Source organism: Vigna unguiculata, chromosome 7 (assembly GCF_037176805.1).
Source record: "Vigna unguiculata cultivar grain cowpea cultivar isolate G323 ecotype 2 chromosome 7, ASM3717680v1, whole genome shotgun sequence".
Lineage (NCBI taxonomy): Eukaryota > Viridiplantae > Streptophyta > Magnoliopsida > Fabales > Fabaceae > Vigna > Vigna unguiculata.
The window spans coordinates 39,828,605-39,848,057 of NC_140798.1; the positions used below are offsets into that span (position 1 = coordinate 39,828,605).

A 19,453-nucleotide genomic window follows, 5' to 3' on the forward strand; every position below is an offset into this window, starting at 1 on the left:
ATCCATCGTCGTAAGAAGCATGAGAGAGGAAGGAGAAGAAGCATAATGAAGAAGGGAGAGGTGCAACAATACCTTTTACCTTTTTATTATAATTTTAATAAAGGTAATTTGGAGTTTATAAATTTCATGGAGATGCAAAGAAAAATAAAAGAGGTGCAGAAAGAAACGTCCGTGATTAGAAAAGAAAATGTGACTCATTTTCTTAAACGAGTTGGGCCGTTTGTTAGGTTTGGTGAATCCATTGTGTCATCTTGGAGAGAAGATGACAAATAAGTTGTTGTAAGAAAAAGAGAGGACTTAGAATAAAGGGGGCTTCTCCCTACACCTCCAACAATCTCTCCTGTACCCCCAAAATCAAATTTATTTCCATGTTTGCCTATGGTAAAATATAAGAGTTACCGTCTCTTTTTCGCAGCATACCCCTGCACCCCAAAAGCACCCTCACGCTCTGCACTCCCAAAACGGATTCTGGAATCCGTGTCGGATGCTGAAACGGAATACACAATCCGTTTTTTTTTCTTTTTTTTCACAGAAACGGATTCTGAAATCCGTGTAGTAGATGCTGAAACGGAACATGGAACCCGTTTTGGTTCCATGTAGATATTTTCTTTTCAAGTTTCTTGGTCTTCTGCTGCTTCATTAGTTCTATAAATTCCCCGAAAGCTGCATAATGAACAACAATATTTGTAACGATTGCAACTAAAATAATTATAGCAATAGTTTATATTTCATACCGTAATCAGAATCATGAGGTCCTGGTGAGGCTTCAGGATGGTATTGAAGAGACATTATTCTTTGAGCAGGGAAAGCAAGGCCTGCACAACTTCCATCATTAAGATTAACATGTGTAACTTCGACTCCTTCTGGCAATGTAGCAGGGTCAACGGCATAGTTGTGGTTTTGCCATTATTTTGAGATCAAATGTTACTAACCTCCTTTTTTTTAGTGTAGAAAGTTCATTAGATGGCATACCTGAGCACTAATTTCAACATGTCCTGTTCGAAGGTTACGAACCGGATGATTCCTTCTATGATGGCCAAATTTCATCTTGAAGGTTTTGCCTCCTAAAGCCTGACCCAGCAATTGATGGCCCATGCAAATTCCAAAAACAGGCACCTTTCCCAGAATTTTCTTCACTGTCTCAACTGCATAAGGAACAACAAATGGATCTCCAAGGCCATTGTTGAAAAGCACCCCATCAGGATTCATCTTCAAAGTTTCTGTTGCTGGCCACGTCGATGGTACAACAGTGATTTTGCAGCCATAAGACGCCAAACGCTTAAGTATATTATGCTTGATTCCAAAATCATAAGCAACAACCTGTGATTCATTCAACGGCATTAGATAAGGAATGTGGAAGTGCCTAAAGAATGCTTCTTTCTAACTCTTACGTGGAAAGTCTCTCCACTCCCTCCAGAACTAAAATCCCATTCTTGCTTTGTTTTATCAACCCATTCACGCACAGTTTGACATGACACTCCACTTATTAAATCAATACCTGCAAAATGAAACAACAGTCACACGCTTCTACAATGTTTCCAGAGCCTCAAAGATTCATATTCTTACCAACAATGTCCCAAGAACGAGACATCTTAAGTGGTTCCTCATCTGTTATAGAATTGTCGGTACTCAACACACCAATGAGGCTGCCATCTTGCCGTAATCTGCGTGTGATAGCCCGTGTGTCAACATCATCTGTTGCATCACAAAGCATCACCAAAGTTAAAGGCAAAAGCTACAAACGAATTTATCAAAGTAACACTTGTAGGGTTTATACATTCGTATAAATTACTCACAAATTCTCATGATATATATATATATATATATATATATATATATATATATATATATATATAATATTTATCGGAAGTATCACTATTAGTTTATACAAATAATTCAAAAGTTTATCCTAAAATTACATTAAAATATATACTTATTATATCATTGGCAAGATGTGAAACGAAATTCAAAATCCGTTTCACATCTTTACAAAACGGATTATGTAATCCGTTTCGGGAAAAAATTCAAAATTTTTGGGAAACGGAATACGAATTCCGTTTCATAAAATTGTGAAACGGATTCTGTAATCTGTTTCAAAAAAAAAATTCAAATTTTTTTTAAACGGATTACAGAATCCGTTTCATAATTTTATGAAACGAAATTCGTATTCCGTTTCCCATAAATTTTAACTTTTTTCGTGAAACAGCTTACGTAATCCGTTTCATAATGGTTTGAAACGGATTCCATAATTCGTTTCATAAAAGATTTCGTGTTGTTTTTTTGAAACGGAATGTGGAAGATGTTTCATAGTTTCTGAAACGAAAAACGAATTCCGTTTCACATCATAAACAAAAAAAAAAAGTTAAGCTAAGGCTAACCTGGACAGAAGGATGGGAAGTACCACACTTGGAGGTTACTCACAATACAACCTTCCTTCAAAGAACCAACAAACAGAGAACCTTCAACTACAGGAATCACAACGCACCGTGAGACACCGAGAGAATAAACAAGAGTCCTTTAAAAAAAATGAATGAAAGTTATACAAACCTGGGAAGTACCACACTTGGAGGTTACTCACAATACAACCTTCCTTCAAAGAACCAACAAACAGAGAACCTTCAACTACAGGAATCACAACGCACCGTGAGACACCGAGAGAATAAACAAGAGTCCTTTAAAAAAAATGAATGAAAGTTATACAAACCTGGGAAGAGGGACCACCACCCACCAGAGAATGAAATAATGAAGCTCAGAAAAATTAAAGCTCAGGAACTTCTTCAGGGACCACATAGAATGAAACTGAGAAAATTTTAAATGAAGGCACAGTGGAACGGAGAAGGAACGGGAGAAGAAATAGTATTGGGGGGGCAGAGAAGTTGGCAATGCAGTAAATGAAATTTACTGCGTCTCTACCCACTTTCACCCACTTTCACCTGTAAGTTAAATAAGGGTATAATAGTAAATTTTGGAGGTACAGAAGAACTGTTGGAGGTGCAGGGAGAAGCGCCCAGAATAAATAAGAGCACCGGAAAGAGTCTCGAACAAAAACATTGAAATGCGTACAATTTTTGAATGAGTAAAAAAAATTAAGAATATAATGTTAAATTAGTAAATAAAATAAGAAACAGAGTGATGCCACAATTCACCATGAACAGTGACATGACAAATACAAAATAGTTTTATTTTTGCTAGATGCAATGAATCTAATTAAAATATTTATATGCGAGGAACTACTAATAAACACGCAAAAGAATATATATGAACCATTATAATAGTATATCTATGTAATATTATTCTATATAATTTTATTTAAAATAATTTCACTCTTAACAAATTTTCAAACATGACTATTTCTTTTTTAAGTTTTATATAAATTTTCTATTTTTTAAGAAAATGTTTTTGTTTACACTTCTAGAGTTTGTGGCTAGAACATTCTTGGGTCACTTTGCTTATAAAGAGATGTATTTTACAAGTTCTAATTAATTGTCATTACCTCCGAATCTTAATTAATATTATTTAATTATTAATATTTGTATTTTTTAAAATCAATTTTTAGAATATTTTCATAATTTTTCTATAATTATGATTTTCCTAAAATATCAATCATTGATTTTACTATTCTTATGTTACCGTATTAAATGTGTAGAAGATGTTAGATATGTATATGTCATCATGAGAAACATGTACAATAGGTGTTTGATGAAAAACAATTAAAAGAAAGCTTTTATGCTTTTCTTATTGAGATCTATTAGGAATTTGTTAAATACATATAGTACAATATCTTATGATATAAAAAGGAAAACTAAAACCTAATCTTCATCAATAGAATTAAAAATATAACAGAGAATATATAGTAATAGTGGTTTTTCAGGTTGATCTACTAGAAATTTGTTCAATACATAGCGTACAATATTTTATGATATAAATGAAAAAGTAAAATCTAATCTTCATAAATAGAATTAAAAAACCAAGAGATATAAGGGAATGTGTTTTTCATTTGATACCATGTTACACATGTATAAGTCATGAGGTATTTTTCATCTGATACCATGTTAGATATGTATAAGTCATGAAAAGAAAAATTATGCATAATAAGTGGTTGATGGGAAACAACTTGGAGAACTTTCATATTTTCCATGTTAATCTATTATAAATTTGTTCAATATATAGAGTATAATATCTTATGATATAAAGAAAAAATAAAACGTAATGTATCACCATAATACAAAATATTTGATAACTATAAAAGAAAATAAAATATATTATATCCTCATTAATAGAATTAAAATAAAGATATATATAATATCTCTAACAGATAAAAATCAAAGACTTCGAACAGCTTAAAACTAATGAGAAAAAGATTACAAACTTTTAAAGAATTCTCTCCCACGTATCAAGATTTATAAAATCACAACAATCCAAATATTATAACTAAGTACCGTAATTTTGCACCAACAATCATTTTCAGTAAAACCATAGTACGGGTTGGTTTTGTTGAATTTTTGGGTGAACACATTTAATGTCCTGTTGATTTTATTTTATTTTTGGGACGATGCCTTAACTGCATATGTTTACTGTGTCCGAAAACATGGTACATATACGATAAAACCACATTAATTCACTCAAAGATGTTGAAGTCATACCGACTAACATTACAAAATATAAGAGAAACAAACCACGTCGATAACGTGTGATCAAACATGTGTCGGTACATGTTTGTTAAATTTTCAGGCGAAGTGACGAAAATAATTGGTGAAAACAAGAAAATTTGTTTGGTAGAAGCAAAATGCAAATTGGTTTAAGTGACATCATTTTTAAGGGGTCAACAAAGTAACATCATGCATTGAATAAAATTTTCATCCGTACATTAATTCGTGGAGCAACCTACATGGATCCACAGATCCTAAAAGGCCTATAAAAGTTTTGAGCCCACGAAGTCCCTTTCGAGCGGGGTGGCATGGTTCTATTGTAGAACTTTTTTTGTTTTTCCTTTTGCGACTCGAAAGAACCTACGTACGTGCACGAAACAAATATAGTGTTGTAAACAACAATTTGTACCTGGATGTCCTTGATTAGGGCCAAGTAATAAGAAGATGATTGTCCTCTTATTGGGTCTGTTTATTTATTTTTTCTTGACTTTGATTGTTTGAGCCAGTATTTTGTAAAGTTCAAAATTTGACCAAAGATTTTTAAAAGCACGCAGACATCAGAGAAACGTAGCCACGTGAGAATCACGAATATTCAAAAGAGGTAAGGGGAGGCACGCAAAGCTTGAATGTTGGTGTTATTTGCAATGGAAATTACGTAAAGGGTGAAAATGGAGTGGTTGGAAAAAAGGGTAGCATTGGATGCATCTTCATTTGCAAAGAAAGAAAGTAAAACAAGTCAGTGTCTGAGTGAGGATGTCTTAGGCCATTTATAGAGAAAAATATAATGGAGTGGTGGTAACAATCAAAGTAATCCAGATACTATTTTCACAGTATAATATGTTCATCCAAGTAAAGTAAAACATTTGAAGATGTGCCAATAAGAATTAAGGAAAATGAGTTTTAAACTTTGTCGACGAACGAAAAAGGGAAAGATTTCAATTTTCAGTAAAGATCACGCGTATTGATACTATTAGTTGATTGTTGTTACGTATTTATATACACATGTAAAGAATCTTTTAATATAAATTTATATCAAATAATATTATGAAATAAAATAAGTTGATACCATGTAATATAGTTTCAATTTTAGATAAAATAATTTACAGAGAGGAAAAAGTTGATTTTAACTTTAATTTAATTTTACAAAATTGATTTGTAAGATGATACTTGTACCTACTTCTACATTATGAAATTATTTTATCTTTAGTTGATGAAAGATAGAGATATCAAAATAGGTTTCAACTCGTAAACTAATCTGACTCACCACGGGTTGAAGCCGGGTTGGGTTGATAAAAATTTAGTTTTTTCAAAAGTGGATTGAATTCAACCCGACTCACTTATAAATAATTTTTTCTAAATTAACATGACAAAAATGTGTAATATTAGCCATGTTTTCTTGGACTATATGGACACTTTTTTGGAAACAATTCATCATATTTTGGTAGTAAGCATGATGAAAATATTGATTTTTTATTTTATTGTGATTGTCATCTCATGGGTTGCTTAAAAAATTATTTAAATATTTGAATACTTAAAATAAATACATAAATAATTTTTTTATGTGAGTTGGTGAGCCAACCCACTTAACCCACTAAGCCGTGGTGGGTTGAGTCAGGTTGCAAAATTTTTGGCTCACCATAGAGTGAGTCAGGTTGGGTTCACTCATTTTCAACCCGGCTCTTAGTGAGCCAATCCGTATGAACCGGATTGACTCACTTTGACATGTCTAATGAAAGATCTCTAACACACTCTTATGCGGATAGTATGATATGTCCATCAAACAACAAATAACTTGATAACGATTGATATAATAGACACAATAAATAATAAATCTTATTATGATAGATTCAAACACATTACTCTAATACTGTGTTAAGAAGTACATTTTTAAGTCTAACTCAATCTTACAAATCTGACTTATAAAAATAAATTTTTACTATTTATATATTATTTAATCGTTTTATCTTAATTGATATGAAATATATACATTAGCGAATTATATTGAATTATATTGTGAGAAAAAAGAAAAGAAATGAGGATTTTTGAGATGGAGAGAAAACGAAGTGAATGGTTGATTGTTGAAGAGATGCCCTGGCATGGCAGACACGCATGCAAAGAATTGGGAGATGACAAGAACAAACACAAAAAAAAAAAAAGTGTATTATGATTTACGAGAATATCTACATTGACATCGTAAAAGTTAAAGGAGTGGTTTATTATAGGTGGGAGTGTGAGTGGTGATTCAAATGTCTTTCAATCTATTCAAACCCAACTTGCTTCCTCATGTTGTCTTTTTTAATCACAATTGACTTATAACTCCACTAATCCTATCTTTAAGAACCTCGTTTTTATTTATCAAAGTCTTTGTGTTTTCCTATTTAATCTCTATGGCTAATCACCAAACTTCAACTAGTGGACCGTGTTCGCCATTGTGGACTTTCTCACAGTAATGGACTTTCAATCACAATTAGGCAACTACATCATTCATATTAAGTCATCACACATCACACATAATACAAAACAAAACTAATATTTTAAAACTATTATTACCAATATATAGTTAAAACAAAGGAGAAATAATGGAATAAATATAACTTCTTGCCAAATTCTTCCTTCGTTTTGCCAAATTCCCACACTTTCAATTATTGGTATCATGAAAATATATATTTTTTCTTTCTAAAAGGTGCCCTTTATTGATAATAATAATAACAAATAATATAATGGAAGAATGTCTTCAGTGTTGTCCCATTTAAGTTCATTAGAGAAATTGGTTGGGTTTGGAGAATCTTTATTCAAATCCGACGTTATTAAAATCAAACGTTCATTCATGTGGTTAGAGGATTGAATTATTGGGTCATTCATTAATATGTTGATTCAGTCTACATTAAATATATATATAATATAACAAATTTAATCATAATAATTTTCTTACTGAATAAAATATTAATATATAGAATAGTAAATAAAGTTCAAGATAATTCAGTTTCACGATTCAACTTTCAAGATATTACTAGAGTAAAATAAGTGATATTGTTCGAGTTTGTTTTCACATTTAAATTTTAGAGTTAAGCTTTTTTATTCCTATAACTTGAAAAAAATAATAACTTGTTATAGCTCTTCGACTCAAATGTCTTAAACATTGATAAAATGAATGTTAGAAAGAATAAACATGTGGTTAGATATTTAATAATAAAAACATTAAATAAAAAAAGATTGTCGTATTATCGTATAACGGCTTGTAATGATCAGTCATAAGAACAAAATTTTTAACGAATAAAAACATTCTTCGAATTACAAATAGTAAAAGTATTAATTTTAAATTTAAAAATTACTTCAATTTTAAAAACTAAGAACGTATTTAAATAATTAATGAGATTGTAATTATAACAAAAGTTATATTTTTGTTTTTTTGCTTTTTTTTATTTATTTATTGCGATTTAAGTCACGAATTTTGCTTTTTTAATTACAATTTTGTAAAACGTTTCATTTTAAATTCGACATGACTTACTCAATAATATAGTGACGATAAAAAAAGTATTTGGTATGGATCTAGCGAATCAAATTACTTAAAAAAAAATAAAAGTCATACAATTAGAGATGAAAATAGATTTTCATCAATGATAACTACATGTCTTGTTGATAATTGTTTGCATAAGGTCTTGAAAAGTACAAGTGCATATTCAAAAACATTAATTAAAATACAACGTCCATAATCCCATAAATATCAAATACGTGATAAAATAAATAAATAATTAAAACATGAATATGATATGAATATATATATATATATATATATATATATATATATATATATATATTGTTCTTGCTGATGTCTATCCGACTTGGAACCGAATAAGTGTCTAATAAGAGCAAAATTCTGTGTGTCTCGCCAGTATTTTTTCCTGAGCCTTTTATATTAATAAGCGTGTCAGTTCTTAGGACTGTCAACCTGAATATCTAGTAACGTGGCGAAGTGGTTCTGCTGTATGGGGATAACTAACTATTGTGGTATTTCACTCGTTAGTTCCGCTTTGCGAGGGAATCACTTACCGTTGTGGCATCTGGACGTGTTTGGGTCGACCTTAGGGCTTTTGATCGGGTAAGTGATTTTAAACATCCAGTGGCCCATTAGTATTATAAACGAGTGAAATGCCACAACGGTAAGTGATTCCCTCACAAGGCGGAAGTAAAGGGTGAAACACCACAACCGCCAATTATCTCCCATGCAGCAGAACCACCTCGCCATGTTACCGAATATTCAGGTCGGCAGTCCTAAGAACAAACACACTTTTTCTCATAAAAACACTAACGAGACACACAAAATTTTGCTCTTACTAGACACTTATTTGGTTCCAAGTCAGATAGAAATCGACAATATATATATATATATTAATCTGATATTTGAGAAATTGAATATTACTAAACATTACCGTATTGGATGAACATGAACATTTCCCTCAAAATTGATACGACAATACAATGTAGCTCAAATGTCACCCTATTTTTTTCATGATACTCTTACCAAATGCGAGTTGAATTCAATTGAGAGAATTGATACCCATATGCATATATACAGTACATTTTTTTTATCATATACAGTACACAGATGGACGAAATCCTTTGCAGATATTTTATCATATAAGGTGAATAGTGAGAACAACATAGTTACATGGGACATTTTGCTCAAGTACCAAGTTATATATTTCATTTCACGACAACTTAATTGATTATCATTTGAATTTGTCATAACCATTCCAGGTACGCACACCACGCCAATTTTTATACTGTTGCTTTTCTTCCTTATCATGCACTATGTCATCTATATTATGTGTCAATATATTTATCCTATTTCTTATCAATTACTTGTAGTGGTGATCCACACGTTAGTCACCTTTAAAAAAATAAAATAGAAAGAGAAGTTAAATGATGGATGATGAGAAGACATTAATTAAGTAATTGTAATCAATTAAAAGAATTAATTACTTAAGAGTTAAGTTATAAAAATGACTTTAAAAAAAGTTGTGTTGTGAGAAAGGTAATTTGTAGTAAAATAAAATGGGTTAACGTCTCAGGCCATGAGCTGAAACTTCTGAAAATAACAGCTTTTATTCTATTGTTTTCTATTGCAATCAATCACAAACGTGGAATAAATTGGTTATTGAAAAAAAAAAATTCCTAAGAAGTAAGGCAAAATCAGGGCAAACTATCTACGTTGAAAGAAAACAACAATGTAACGTCGGAATAAATTTTCATTAATACCATTTTTTCAAGATGTGATATTTACTATTTGCATGATTATAACGGTGTACATAGATTAGTATAATCTTATTCTTAAGTTAAACTTTAAGATTAAGTATACAGACTCAGTTTCGAGGCAATACTTAATCTATAAAAAAATATAAGTAATATAGAAACTGTTAATTTATTTTAACAACGCGATATATTAAAAGAAGATCAATGAGTCAACATTTACACTTAAATAGCCTATTTTCCTGAAATTTGATGATTATATTTTAAATTAAATTTGAGAACAAGGATTTAAAGAGTAAGATGCTTTTAACCAAGATGCACTCATGGCTTATAATTGCTCCATTTTGTGGGATGTTTTTACGTTGTTAGTTCTAGCAATAGGGTTGTAATTAGGTTGCACCTTAATTGATATTTTATAATAATGCCAAGTTCATCTTATCTTTTGCATGCTTTTAAAATAAGTCCCCGAGTGTTATTGTACTGAGTATTCCTAAAATTAGTGGAAATTTCTCTGAAGTTTCATTCTCATGAAAGTTATGTATACTAAGATTGATTAAGACAATAAGATTTACATGGGGAGGGAGATCAAGATGGCCATAAATTAAAGTTTATAACTTTCTTAATTGTTTCATAAAAAATACAATGTTCGAGTAACTCTAACACAACGTTTTCCATTATCTTCTGTTTCCTTATACGATATTTGAAGAATTTAGAATTTTACTGCCAACCGTTAGATTAAACAAATGTTAAGAATAAAAAACTACAACTCTTGTTTTTATGTTTAATGAATTCCATTATTTATTTGCAATTTCAAAGAGAAATTGATGGTAGAAGATTATTGAAACGAAGAAAAATGAAATGTTTTTAATTAATTTTTGCAATTTTTGCACCTGATGACCAGAAACTGTCTCCCTGTCCCTGCTGTCTTTTGTCCACTGTCCTTCCTCTCCTCTCATGTATGCCCAAAAGAAAGCGAGGTGGTCCCCACGTCCCTTCGCAAGGGCAATGCCCCCAGCTCCATTGCCAAACTACCCTATTCCTTCTTCCCCCAACAAATGCACCACTGTTTAAGAGAGGCGATGTGTTATTTAATTTATCATTTAATGCAAATTAGCAGAGTACACTTGGTGTTGATAATGCGTCATTAAGTTTTTAATTAATAAGAAAGGTGTTGCCAAGAATGAAATTGAAGTGTAGACGTTAGAAATAGGGGAAATGAAACGTTGATCACGGAGCAATAGTGTTGGTGCAATCTGAGCCATGGATGGCGAGCACCACGATTGACGGTGTACAAGTGTCGGTGGCTCATTGGTGATGACGCTCAATTGCTCCAACACAATTCCTACTGTGGGACCCATCACCTGTCCCACTTCTCTAATTCTCTATAGTTGAGTTGAGGAGGCCACAAACACAAACATTACATTACACCTCTCTCTCTTCCTTTCTCTTTCTCTTTCTCTTTCTCTTTCTCGTTTCTTATTATTTGTATTTGTTTTTTCCATGACCAGAAAGGCTAAACTGTAGAAGCCTAAAGAACAGTGAATAGTTGCGATGGTAAAAGAATAAAAAAGGTGAAAGAATGAATGGGTATATATATGTGTGGGAGTATACAGATATAGATATAGATATGGTGGTGCAGCTGTGGTGATTTGGCATTTTCTGGTTTTTGTTCGGTGCTTGTTGGTTGGTTGGCTTGTTGGTTCCACTTGGTGTTTACATAGAGGAGCTAGCTTAGCTACTTTGGGCAAAAGAAACCCAGAGAAACGCAGACCCAACTGCACCTGCTGCTCATACACTAGGAAAGAAGAAGCCCCCTTTACGCTTTACACACAAAACCCCTACTTTTTGTACCACGGAATCATTACTCTCACTCTGAGTTTCAGTTTCAGCTTCTCACTCATACCGAGTGTTGCAGGTTTTAGTGCTCAGACAAATAATATAATTTGCGTTTTGGGCGATTGGAGAAGGAACTCCAGCAGAGCGATTGCGAAATCAAAAATGTTGTTTTCCAATTGTCATCTTGGTTGGTTCAGCATTCTTGTCAAATGAGGTATGTGTTTTTGGAATGTTCTAATTCGTAGCACGCCTTCGAATCTTCCACGCCCAAACCCCCCTTCTAGAATAAAATTCATTTTCCGCTTTATTCTTTTACAGGTTTCCCAGGTGATTGTTTTTCGACACGGAGATTAAATTGCATGCAATAGACGCGCAAGATGTTTTAAACACCATGCGGTGAACCCCCTTGTGCTGTTTTGAGAGGAAAACAAAAGAAAAAGAGTTGCGTTGTTTCGTTGATTTCGAGAAAAAAATTCCTGTAAAAATTTGAAGCAAAACAGAAAAATGGACTGCGATAATGAGTTGGAAATGCAAGAACCGAGCATTGAGACGGATAAGCTTAGCTACGAAATCTTCTCCATTCTCGAAAGCAAGTTCCTCTTTGGCTACGACGATCCGAAGCTCTGGTTTCCCAAACAAGTACCTTCCAAGCCGGAATCCGAGGCCCCGCCGAATGTCACCGCTGTGGACGGCGTCTCCTCCGTCAAGAACCAGCGCGGAAAGATATGCATTCTCGCCATCGACGGTGGCGGCATGCGCGGGATTCTCGCCGGAAAAGCCCTGGCCTACCTGGAATCAGCGCTGAAGAAAAAATCAGGCGACCAGAACGCCACCATCGCGGACTACTTCGATGTTGCCGCCGGCGCCGGAGTAGGTGGCATCTTCACTGCGATGCTCTTCGCAACGAAGGACCACCAGCGGCCGATTTTCGCCGCCGAAGACACATGGCGGTTTCTCGCGGAGAAAGGAAGCAAGTTCTACCGCGCGGGTGGCGGGGGCGGGTTCTTGAAGAGGTTGCTTTCCGGTGGTTCAAGTTCGGTGGCGACGGCGACGGCAGGTTTGGAGAAGGCTGTGAAAGAAGCGTTCACGGCGGACAAGGGTGGGAGTTTGACGCTGAAGGACACGATAAAACCGGTATTGATTCCGTGCTACGACTTATCGAGTACGGCGCCGTTTTTGTTCTCACGTGCGGACGCGTTGGAAACGGATAGCTTCGATTTCCGGTTGTGGGAGGTGTGTCGAGCGACCTCGGCCGAACCGGGTTTGTTTGAACCGGTTCAGATGCGTTCCGTGGACGGTCAGACAAAGTGCGTGGCGGTGGACGGAGGGTTGGCGATGAGTAACCCAACGGGGGCGGCAATCACGCACGTGCTGCACAACAAGCAAGAGTTTCCGTTCGTGCGCGGCGTCGAGGACCTTCTGGTTCTGTCCCTCGGAACGGGTCAACTCTTGGAGGTGAGCTACGACTTTGACCGCGTCAAACGCTGGAAGGCGAAGGATTGGGCCCGGCCCATGGCCCGCATTTCTGGCGACGGGTCATCGGACCTGGTCGACCAGGCCGTCGCCATGGCCTTTGGTCATAGCCGCAGCACCAATTACGTCCGCATTCAGGTATTTTTAATTTTTAATTTAAAATGTTTTTGGTGGGGTCAGTTACTGAATTTTGTTCTTAGTCAAATTGTGAATTGTCTAAATGTCACAATTAGGCTTTGAATAATTTGAATAAGTGGAAATGGAAACTGTTAATGGGTGTCAATTTTATTTTCTCTTTTCCGGTAACTGGTTGAGTTTGTGAACTCCATCAACGTCAATGGTGTATTAAAAGGAGTCAATTTCACACCAGCCGGAGGGTAGGGGGTGTGGGGTTTCCGTAGGGGATCTGTTGTGTGTTGTCTTGATGTAGCAAGTTGATGAGTATGTATGGGACAGCATAGCTGGATTTGGACTTGTTATGGGATATCTATTGATGGATGGGTGTTAATTAATGTTGTGCTTTTTGTTCATTTTTATCTCTGTTTCCATTCTCGAGCAACTTGGATTCGCTCATCAAATGGATACACATTGCATTTTGTCAGTTGGATTCATCGAAGCAGTGCCCAATTCAGACTCTTCCTTAAATAGAGCCGTGTCGTGTGAAGCAGAAAAGCTTTTTAAGTTTAAGCAGAAAACCATATGGGTTGGGATTGCGATCACCAAAAGTTTTTATTTTAATTTGAATGAATTTATGCGTGTGTCTGGTCATTTAATTTCCTTTATGGTCGTTCATTCTGTCCTTTTCATTTGAGTGTGTGATGGTGGGTGGCATTGAAATCTTACTGACACCGTCCATGATGTAGAGATGAATGTAATATTTAGCAGGGTATATTTCAGTTTTACACGATGGATGTTCTGATGTATTGTTATGTGACAGGCAAATGGGTCGAGCATGGGGCGTTGTGGACCCAATGTGGATACAGATTCAAGTCCCGGCAACGTAAAGATGCTGGTTGGAATAGCAGAGGAGATGTTGAAGCAGGAGAATGTAGAGTCAGTGCTGTTCGGAGGAAAGAGAATTGGGGAACAGAGTAACTTCGAGAAACTTGACTGGTTTGCCGGAGAACTTGTCCAGGAGCATCAGAGGAGGAGCTGCAGAATAGCTCCCACTGTTGCTTTCAAGCAAGCTACCCCAAAAGCGACTTAGGCCAATGCCCAACACTACCAAGAATCAACCAAAAGAAAAAGGTAACCACTCTTTACTGTTTTCTTTTGTGTTTACCTCAATAATTTTTATAGACATCCTTTCAAACAAAGAGTTTTAGGGGACCCGCTGAATAAATTACCAAAGGGAAGAAGGGAAGCCATCCTGATTAAAATAATGATGCCGATTAAACACTACTCAGGTGTTTTTGTTTTCACTTTTACTAAATCAAACATGCCCGACAATACATTCTCCAACTAATCCCATTTTTTAATACCTCCATTTGATCAAAATCACACCAGCAACATTGTTAAATTCTTTTTCCTTTGAGTGAAACCTTCCTATTTTGTTTTTATTTTTTTTTCTGTTCACTTGGGAAACGGTGGTGATGGGTGAACTGTTGAACATAGTATTTGTAAAATGAATTGGTGGGGGAGGATCACCTACCTGTGGATGTCTTGTAGTGAAATATGATACAGGCTCATCCTAACTACCCCAATTGATTTTCATTGACTAACATTGAATTGTTATCAAGAACAGGTGCTGAATTTGTCAGCTTCTGTGTATGCGTGGACGTGAACTTGTCTAAGGCGTGTCCTTATTAGCTCAGTATATATTATGAAATCTGATAACAGGCAATATGTCGTATAGAAGGAAGATGAAAGAACATAGGTGATGTCGGGCCACCGACACTCGTTGTTAGAATTGGGAAAGGGCATTGTGGTCAATTTATTTGAAAAGGGGAAAAGCGGGATGGGGAGTTGGAAGATGTTAATAGGGTATTTTGATCATAAAGAATGAGATCATGGCGGGACACCCTTAAAGGTATTTCCGTAGTCCTGAAAAGGTGCTTCTTATGTCATCATGCCAAGCCCGGTTGACTATTAACTTTGTGCTTCAGGGTAAATCAGATTAAGTATGGAGATTCTTAAAACCAGTTAACTGCGTGTAGAGAGGGCATTCGGGTCATTTTATTGAAATTCTGATATTCACTAGTTGTAGGTCATACCCTAATGAAGTAGCTTCCTCTTTTTCCTGAGGTTTGTCGTTTCTTGTTTCCTCCTTCCTTCTATATCTTTGCCAACCAAAGATGGTAGTTTTCTATGCCATAGAATAAATGACCCGGCCTAATTCATTTTTTAAAGTTACTGTCAGATTTCCCAGAAACCAGTTTTCTTACTTTAATAAGTATGTTTCTGGGGTTGATATGGGAAATTAACTTTTTTACATAATTTTGACCGAATAAAGAACATTTGTTTGGGCAGTCAAAGGGAAATTGGTTCAGGGGTGCAATGAAATGGAGACAACATTACCAGGCATGAGCACTTGAACAGATCTTCTTTTAAAAAAAGAAAATAACTGAACAAAAGGTATTCGCTGCTCACATGTCCCCTATAAAGGGAGAGTGTTCAATCATTTTTCTTTCAAACTCCGGAATGATTATGTTTGCCAACCCCAATGGCCAATGGGGACTCTACGAAATTGAAGTTCCAAGCAATATGATTATTTTCACTCTGTCTAACTCTTGAAGTATAAAGAAGTTGATGTTGTGAGAATTGCAAAATCCTTGTATCTGATGCGAATTGTATGTAAAAGATTTTGACGTGCGGTTTGATTTGTTGCAGGGAAAAACCGATACAGGAGGAAGAAGGAGGAAGGGAAAAAAATTAAAAAAAGAAAAGAAAAGAAAAAGGCAGATAGTAGTAGTAGTAGTAGTATAGCAGCTTTACTTTTGAGGATTAGACAAAGAAGGTTAGGGAGTCGAGTGAAAAGGACAAGTGGTGTAAAAAGGGTGGAAAATCTTTGTGGGATACTTTGCTCTCCGGAGGACAGACATTGTGGTGTCCACTCTACCTTTCTATTAGGGTAAGAAACCAAGAAAGAAAAAGCCAAGTGTCTCAGTTTAAGCTTTTTAGGGTCAAACATGAATCAAGTGTGAATTTTTCATTTTTAAAATCAAAATTCAGGGTGCCAAGTTCTTCTCCCTCACATTCTTCCATTCTAGTTTCCTTTTTTTATTCAATCATGTCTTGTAAATCTCTCCTATATTTTAAAAAGTTTCATCACTGCTTCAAAGAAACTATGAAGGTGGTGGGCTACATTGTTATTTTAAATTTCAGATATGTGCCCATTCTTGTCTCCGACCACAGATTCATTTTTCTTCTTAAGCTTTTTCAATTTCTTACGACCGTTATTTTTGCCAATAATGTTCTGTTGGATTTAATATTGATTATGAAATTAAAAGTAATAAAATTATGTCATCTTCTGATTGATGATAATGCTTTTGTATATTATCAATAATACATGATTACTCATCTTACGTGACATAAAGGATTTCAATTCCATTCACAAATTACACTTTATTGTAATTACAAACTTATCAATATTGATTTGTCTACATCGACCCGGTTATTGATTTCGTTGCTTAATTAAATAAGATTCATATAATTCGAAAACAACAAACTATCCCGTCACTAAAACAAGATATAGACCAAAATAAATAAACTTAACTAAAAGTATATTTTGGTCATCATAAAATTTGTAAATTTTTATTTATTTATGAATTTAAATCATGGTCTCTTCATTCATAGTAAGTTTTTCATTTTTACAATTTAAAAGCATGATTTTGTACATTACTAGATTTTATCTTGTAAATTATGAATGGATGTTCTGTAATGAGTTTTAGTTTGAAGTTTAGAAAAGTGAAATGGCTAACGTTGGTGTCTGTGTGAAGTGGTAGTTATAAGACAAGAAGCCGTTATTCTCGGGGCTGTTTGCATTGTGTGTTGTGGAACCTAACTGGGGCGAATAACAACTAATGAAAATTTGAGGTGGTCTAATCCATGCGCATGCTATGAAGTCATGCGCTACTGTTTTATCTGCTTCTGAGCAGACCAACAAACTTATCCAACATCCAACATCATCGTCAAAATATCATATGCTATAAGAGTAAGATAAAGTAGCAATAATATAAACACTAATTATTAATTTTTTACTTGTATTATGATAAGAAATCAAATTTTAATATGTTGTGGTAATGGTGATAAATGAAATATAATAATGAAAACAATGACATTAATCACGTAATATGATTACTATGATACTAATGACAACAACAAACAGTTATACAGGGGATTGTTCATCACGAGTTGAATTAAAAAAAAGTCAGTTCAATTCCGTTCACTTTATGGTAAGTAGAAAGTTTGTAACTGATCCAATCCACCACGGATTGGTGGATTAGTGAGTCAACTCACTTATGATTTTTTTTATAATTTATTTTATATGTTTATTGCATTTCAATTAGGGTGAATTGACTTAATTTATTTTTTATGATAGTGAAATCAAAGTGTTTATCTAATTATTGAAATATTGTTGTAAAGATATTACTTAAATATCAAAGTATCAACGTATATAATTTGACGATAAATTAATTAAACAATTAAACATTTCAACTATTCAAATATCATTGAGTAACATGCTAGCATTTAAAAATATGAAAATGTAAATCTCTGTATAAGTAGAAGTAGTAAATAATTATCTTTTTGAAAAAAATTATAAATAAATATTAGTAGGTTAAGTGGGTTAATTCACCTTCAACTCGATTCGAAACTCGTTTAACCCATGAATTAAGTGAGTCGGATTCAATTTAATCTACTCTTAAAAAAAACAAAATTTTTCTAAACTCAATTTAACTCAAATCCATGATAAACCAGATTAACTCACCATTAAACACTTGATGGCACGTCTAATTTCATTTAACTTCGAATTTCATTGTGGAAACAATAAACAGCTTATTATAGTAGGATATAATATTGATGATATTATTTATTATCCTGACTACTAAAGAGATATTTAACGTTTATAAATTAAATAAAAAAGAACTAATAATGTTTTGAGCAACTTATCTTTTTAAATCAATGACCAATTATACGAAGAAAATAAATTAAATAAAGTTTATTTGTTTATAAAATAAAATTATTTCAAGTTATTATTTTTAACTGAATATATATATATATATATATATATATATATATATATATATATATATATATATATATATATATATATATATATATATACACTAAAATTACATATTTATTACACCAAAATTGTTATTCACCCATGTCGTTAAAAATATACATATTTCTACCTTTCCTTGAAAAGAGCACATCATTTTCATTATCCTTTATAGTCATATATTGACAAAATTCAGTGGTCATAACATGGCAGTTGGCACAAAACTTTTTGAATGACTATTCGATCTTTGTATCAAATCCTCTAAATTTCTTGTACGCTTCCTCGCATTTTTCACCTGTATAAAACAGTACATACATAATTCAGGTAAATTTTTAAAAATAAATTAAAAGATATTGTTAAGAGGTGTACAAATTAAAAGATATAGTAAAGTTTAATTCAACTTTATATTATGAAATTTCTTTATTTTTAACTTATGTGTAATTTTCGATATACTTTCCTCAAGAGATGATATATACATCTCAAATATAATACTAAATATTAATGGATGATCTAATAATAGTTTGATAATAAATATGGAATAACAAGTCCCGACAAACAACAAATATCGTTAGGATAAGTTTTAATATATAACTCCTTTGATCATATTAAAAAATAGACTTTAAGATTAATTCAACTCCACTAAATTGATTCATAAATTGAGATTTATATTCACTTTTATAATATAAAATATCTTATTTTTAAGTTGATGTGAGATCTTGAACAAATATAATATTTAATTTTTTATAAAAATATATAAATTAGATAATGAATAAGTGAAACTTTAAAATGTAAAAATATATTTTAATATACATTTTGGGCGATAGTATTGAAAGCCTAACAGATAAGAAACAAGAATTGAAAGCATAAGAGTGAGAGAAGATGATCTGGTGGGCATTACTTTTGATTCTCCGTAATTTAGGGTAACCTGCCCTACCTTTTTTAACTTTTAGGACTTGTTGTTGGGCCTTTCCTTTTGATTTGTTCACAATTTTGCTTTACACTTTGATAGTGTTTGAATTTAGTA

At 33.5% G+C, this 19,453-nt stretch overlaps 1 protein-coding gene and 1 pseudogene across 1 annotated transcript; one reads left to right on the forward strand and one right to left on the reverse strand.

Annotated features, from left to right (window-relative positions):
* Positions 1-526: 526 nt before the first annotated feature.
* Positions 527-8,895, reverse strand: LOC114186071 (carbamoyl phosphate synthase small chain, chloroplastic-like; annotated as a pseudogene).
* A 2,649-nt stretch (positions 8,896-11,544) lies between these two features.
* PLP6 (PATATIN-like protein 6) lies at positions 11,545-16,553 on the forward strand. The gene is made up of 4 exons (XM_028079333.2): positions 11,545-11,949; positions 12,054-13,346; positions 14,146-14,456; positions 16,038-16,553. Exons 2-3 carry the CDS (start codon positions 12,240-12,242, stop codon positions 14,413-14,415), a joined length of 1,377 nt encoding a protein of 458 aa, XP_027935134.1. The 5' UTR covers positions 11,545-11,949; positions 12,054-12,239; the 3' UTR covers positions 14,416-14,456; positions 16,038-16,553.
* The last annotated feature ends 2,900 nt before the right edge of the window (positions 16,554-19,453 follow it).